We start from the raw sequence: 6,207 nt of genomic DNA on the forward strand, positions 1-6,207 counted from the left end.
ACTGTTTCTGATATCCACTCAACCAAGGTTTTTTTTTTTTTTAAATATTTTTCAACGTAAGGCATGGGAAAAAAATAATTATTAAACGGTAAAAATTTAAGTGCAGTCGAATTCATATAAAATTGATAGTTGAGAGCAATTAAATAATTTGATTGATTTGACTAAATTTTCATCTAATAACTTTCGATTATTAATTTCACGTGAAATCGACTGCACCTGAGTTTTCACCAATTCGCCGTATTAAATTATATAATTCTTTTTTAACTCTTTTACGACAACAGCAAAGGGCCAAAAGGTATCTCATATCTTTAAAATTCAATAATTTATGAACTTAAAAAGGTAGAAATAATTAGAGCATGCAGAAAAAAAAAAACTGGGACCATGGAAATCAGGAAAAAGCAGCAATTGAATAATTGACAAAACTTTTATGAAACCAAACTAAGAAAAACAGTCTCTTATTCTTATATATATTCATATTCAGAAGCGTGTCAATAATTAATTGGTTGCAATTTATTTACGCTATACGATTTAATTTAACTAGACTCTTCTAAAATAAACTTTATGTTTAGCCACAAAAATGCAATAACTTTATGTTTATCTTTAAAATATATCACCTTGTTAAAAAAAATTGTATTTTTTTCTTTTCTTCTTTTTAGTTTTTATTTACAATGTGGCGTTAAATTTAAAAAATAACAAAATGAATAAGTATTTATTTTGAAAATTAGACTTTTATTTTACATTACCGACGGATAAAAAAAATTTGAAGCCACAACTCTAGGACTTTATAAAAATATTAGCAGGTCTCTGTCCCTTTTAATTTTGGGGAATAGAAAAATAGTTGGATAGTAGAAACGTGAGCTGTCTTAAAGTGCAACGTCTATTTAGTATATATCATATAGTAAGCATTATTTTTATGTGTGACATCATCATATCATATATTTATCTTGAAATATATACATACAGCCTACGTTTTATTAAATTAAGAAATAATAAACAAAAATATATATCCACTGTATGTTAAAATAATTTGCTCTAAGCCACCCACTTTTTTTTCAAAAATCATTGTGTTGTTTATGCCTTGAAAAATAAAACAATATCAACAGCAATAGCAAGCTTTGTAGGGTGTAGTTTATTACGTTTAGTTTAAATTCTTAATCTCATTTTTATAATATAGTGCATGAAACATTTCAATACAAAATCTAATATAATTGTATAATATATTTTCAAAATTAACTTCAATTTGCTTTACTTTGATTGAAATTATTGTAGTTTTACCAACCAATTCTTCCTTCGAATTCATGCTTATTGGTAGGAATCTGACTTTAATTTCTAAAGTGTAATCTGAATTTCAGAAGATAAAACGAATAATTATATATATATAGTCAATTAATTACTATAATAAGATGCAGCCAAGGAATAATTACTATCATATATTCATGTCTCTATGGCTGCTCATTCCAGCTATCATATTAATTAGTTGGTATGGGTTAGCTAGGTTAGGGTTAGGGTTAGACTCATGCACTTTGATTGAATATATTATCTCACTATCCTTTTATTAATATAGTTTTTTTTTTGTTTAAAATCTTTGTTTAAAGTATTTGACTTCTATTGTCCAAAAATTTGATTAATCTAATTTAAAATTTGTTGATGATGACATTAGGTAACAAAATATAAAAAGCTAAGAAGAAATTTTGCTGTTGTTTAGCATGCTTATCAATCAATTAGAATATTTTGAGTGCAACATCATCATGAAGAGGGTCTTCATTGACTACAATTGCTACTCTTTTCTATCTTGCTACTTTTGCTTAACCAATAATAATTAAGGAAAAGTTATAAGATATAATTTTTCTCAAGATTTGAAACCTAACCTGTGGGCTGTGGTTAGAGTTTACAATGCTAGTGACAAATTAGTATTATTAAAGCAATTATTAGGGGAACATATTAAGAGCATGCTTGGAAACATTAAAAAAAAAAGACTTTTTTTTGAAAAAAAATATTTTGCTATAAATTAATCACATTTAGGTAAAATTTTGAAAATAGATTATAATTGAAATTAACAAGTTTAAATTAAAAAAAACTTATAAATAAAAGCAATATTTTGAAACTTATGATTATAAACAAAGCTTATTATTTTTGAATTGCAATGATTTTATGAATTTAATCTCAACTATCAAATATCAAATAATATAAACAATCATTTTATACCCATTTTTTAATTATACTAGTTGAGAATAATTTTTTCGTAAATTTCAAACACAATATATTATCCTAAAACCACTTTTTAGCTAAGTATCTAAATATAAGTTAATTTTCACATAATCAATTATTTAAAAAAATTAATACAAACAAGAATTACTAAAATAAATATAATTTTAATTTTAAACATTTTCAAACTCAGTCTAAATAATGCCGTTAAATCCACTATACTCCTAACTAAAATAGTTTTTTCATAATATTTGAGGGAAAATGTGTATCACACTATCACCTACTGACATTGAAAATAATGTGTCATTGTTTGACCATCATTTTCATAAATACCATGTGAAATTAATTAATCTGAGTAAAGAGAAATTATTGGTCCTTCCAAATGTTTATTATTGATTTATTGCTTACTTCAATCATATTACTCTTGAATCTAATAACAAGATTTTTTTCCATTATTAATCATCTCACCATGTTTACTATATTAACTAAAAATGGCATCAAAATCCATAACTATATATATATCAATGTCCCACATAGCCAAATGACATTCTCTTCCTTATCTCATATTTTTTTTTTTTTAATTTGTCACTGTCATTTTTTATAGAAATATTTATTTACATTGATAAAAAATTGCCAATAATTCATAGTCAGATAAATTAATAAAAAGATTAAGTGACATTAATTAAAAACAGGAATCAAACAGAATATAATATTATAGATACAAATATCAAATGCCTTAGAAAATCTCTTGGAAAAGGTAAGGAAATATTAATGGTGGCATGGTGCATGTTGACATGATTTAGCTATTAGCATGCTTAAAAATCTCAAGTGAAATTATAGACTATAGACTATAAAAACAACAACAATAAATTTGATCCTTAAAAAAAAAAAGTATAATATAACATATACATTGAAAATGTGAAGCAAACTTGATTTATAAAATCTATACATCTTTCTTTTTTGTTTCCTTTTTCCCCTTTTTCTGCAGCATAGAGAAACAACAAACAAACAAATATGAACAAATTTGTACAACAAAGATCCAAACATTAGGGAATTGCAGTGAGAGATGCATCCATGCATGCAATTTGGTGTAGCATTCTGTCAAAAACTCTTCATTCATTCTTCTTCTTCTTCTGATAGATTGTGTGATCACTAGAACAATGACTTCTTAAAATTGCATGATGAATTGAAAAATGAATTCACTTATCAAACAATGAGTTTCATATATCTTCCATTGCATTTAGCAGAAATTTTTTCTTGTAAACCAATCGAACTAATCCAGTGGCTGGTCAAAGATCATCTCCTGCAAACATTAGATAACAGCATTTAGGACATAAACTTGCTCAGATAGATTGAATCTTATGTTCGACAATAGCCGAAAATCCAAAGGATTCGGATGCGTTTTTCATGTAGTTATTGATGACTTGACACGAAAGAAACCAAACCTGATCACATATGGGACACGAGTCGCTTCTTTCCATCCACTCGAGAATGCATGACAGGTGAAAGTGGTGGTCGCATTTCGTCAGTGTTTTGGGATTCTCAGCATCATATTCTGCAGCGAAAAATGAAAAAATCAACTGAAAAGGTTACAGAGAAGGAGAGTTGGAACATCCTGATCTGTTCACTAAAACAACACAATCTAGCCGAGTTAGCAATTATACCTTCTAGACAAATTGGACATACATCCTCTTCTTCTGTCACCAATGCATGAGATTCATTTGATTTTAAAGGTTCCGGCTTCCTTGGAGACAAGGGTGCCGATTTAGGTTGAGCTTTACAATCTGATTCTTCAAGATCTTCACATGTAACTAAAATTTCGAAACTACTACCACTAATGGTTTCTCTACCTGACTCGGAATCTGTTGATGCAGGACCTCTCAGGACAGTATCATACGGTAGAGGCGCAGGAGGCGACTGGTAAGTATCTGGTATGGATGATTCCAAGTTCAAGCCGATGAGCAGTCCGGTGGTGAGTGAAGCAGCTGTCCCATTACCGTCGTTAGAGGTTAGAGACTCGCGCTCTTCCAAAGCTGGCGAACACTGCAAACAGGATACCTTTCAGATTACATAGATTTGTTCACACATATCAAGCAATCATCTAAATAATTAATGTACGGAAAATGTTGCGGCGTTTTAAGGTAATTAGAAATAGGAAAGCATAGGTATTATCTGGCAAGAGCTAGAGTTGTAAATTGCATAGAATCTGCCATTAACAATTTTGCTTAAGCTCCAAACAAATTTTATGCAAGTTGCAATATGCTAATGAAGTTTCTCCCTTACAGAAACCATTTCGAAGGATTCAGCATAGTGTTGAATATGAAATAATTTAAACTTTCCTTCGATGACCAGTAAAATCTAAGATTATAGAAGTAACATATTTACTTGATTGAACTTGAACCATTAAAATGACTTCGATTATGTTCGACTTTATTAAAGGGTTTCTAACTTCTAATTGGTTTCATCAAAGAGGATAAACCCCATACTGAATGAATCTTCAAGGCTTCAAGTTGATATTCAATAATTTCTTACTTAAATTTTACTTTTTGTCAAAATCGCTTTTAAAATGAATTGCCAAACATATATCACTTTACCTCAAAATTCATTCCAACTAAATCAATTCTACCAAAAACAGAACTAAACACACAGAACTACAGATTAAGAGAGCACAAAAATTTACTAACATAGTAATACACCGGCGTTCCGTGAAGATGAGGTTTTCTGGCAGAACAACAGCAACCTCCCATTTTTCCAGCAGTTCGCTTCGGTTATTTAGTTCAACTGACCAATGATACTCTCATCCTCTTCTGTTACTTGGAATTTATGGAGAATTAGATAATATCAAACTCTATGCATCCATTTCTGCAACCACAAATAAAAAAGAGAGGATCAATTGGTCATTTTCACACTAGAAATGAACTTCAACAAGCCATGACATGAATGGAAGCTAGAAAATTATGCAAGATAACATAAAGTGATCAAATTCAATTAATTACAAAGTTATGATAACCAATACCTTCAATTCAGATTTCAGAAACAAAATTACATCATTACAAGTTACATAAGGACTTAAAGAACATGATTAAAGATACTATTCAATAGATGCAAAAGGAAAAAAAAATTCACAGCTTCATGCCTATACTTCAGGTTCAACCAAACTCATCAACCCAGTTGTAGAATACTATAATTAGCATAAAAAATATAACTTTTTCACATAACAAACAATCTACACAATCAATAAGAAGCAAAAAGGAAACAGGAAACAGGAAACAGAAGTAATCAAATTAAGTCCAAACCAGCCCAGAATTCATCATTCACCAGTCACGCAACTAAACATGCCAAACTGAGTGAACTGTTTCAATGAAAATTGGGAGCATAAACCCTAATTTGATGAAAGGGGAAAAGGGGTAGTGAATTAGCAGTTACAGTTCATAAAAAAACTACCTTTATGGAAAATAGAGAAGTGTTGGAATTGGGTTCCGAGAAAAGGAGAGATTTTTTTAGGGAAGGATGGTGATTTTTGTGCACTGGGAAGAAAAGAAACCTTTGATTCAGTGCAAAATTTGATGTTGGTTGAATATTGTTGATTTTGTTGTAGTTGAGGTTGTTGCAGAGTATGTAGTGAGAGAAAGGTTTGTCTTTTGTTGGAACTTGGAAGTGTGCAAGTAGAACTAGAAAGTACAGAAACAAAAGTCAACTCAAGGTCTCAAGTTGTTCATTCACCTCTCAACCATGGTCTGAAAACCGGACCGGTTCAACTGCAAACTGATGGTATTAATGGTCCGATTAAAAATATAACACCCTTACTATTAGAATATTATCATGATATTACTAATGATAAAACCGTAAAAGTACTACTTGTGTTTTCTGTATTATCCATTTATGTATTTTAGGAGCCTTTAAAAATCCAGCTCAAAACGCTTTTTTTTTTTCTAGAAACATATAAATACATAATACATACTTATAAGTTATATCTTTTATTTATTTCAATAAAATCAATAA

General features: G+C 29.5%; 1 protein-coding gene across 1 annotated transcript; it reads right to left on the reverse strand.

Moving 5' to 3' along the window:
* On the reverse strand, positions 3,035–5,895 carry LOC107621535 (probable E3 ubiquitin-protein ligase RHB1A). The gene is made up of 5 exons (XM_016323562.2): positions 5,650–5,895; positions 4,890–5,067; positions 3,870–4,248; positions 3,651–3,760; positions 3,035–3,508 (listed from the first exon to the last, which is right to left on the reverse strand). Exons 2-5 carry the CDS (start codon positions 4,950–4,952, stop codon positions 3,479–3,481), a joined length of 582 nt encoding a protein of 193 aa, XP_016179048.1. The 5' UTR covers positions 4,953–5,067; positions 5,650–5,895; the 3' UTR covers positions 3,035–3,478.

Source organism: Arachis ipaensis, chromosome B02 (genome assembly GCF_000816755.2).
Source record: "Arachis ipaensis cultivar K30076 chromosome B02, Araip1.1, whole genome shotgun sequence".
In the NCBI taxonomy this organism is placed as follows: domain Eukaryota; kingdom Viridiplantae; phylum Streptophyta; class Magnoliopsida; order Fabales; family Fabaceae; genus Arachis; species Arachis ipaensis.

Bases quoted from the DNA above. Each gene is read 5' to 3' on its own strand.
- LOC107621535 (XM_016323562.2), bottom strand. From the start codon at position 4,952: ATGGGAGGTTGCTGTTGTTCTGCCAGAAAACCTCATCTTCACGGAACG. The intron at 4,249-4,889 runs GTTAGTAAATTT...TCCTGTTTGCAG, and splicing joins GAACGCCGGTGTATTACTAT to TGTTCGCCAGCTTTGGAAGA. The intron at 3,761-3,869 runs GTATAATTGCTA...TTTTCGCTGCAG, and splicing joins ATGTCCAATTTGTCTAGAAG to AATATGATGCTGAGAATCCC.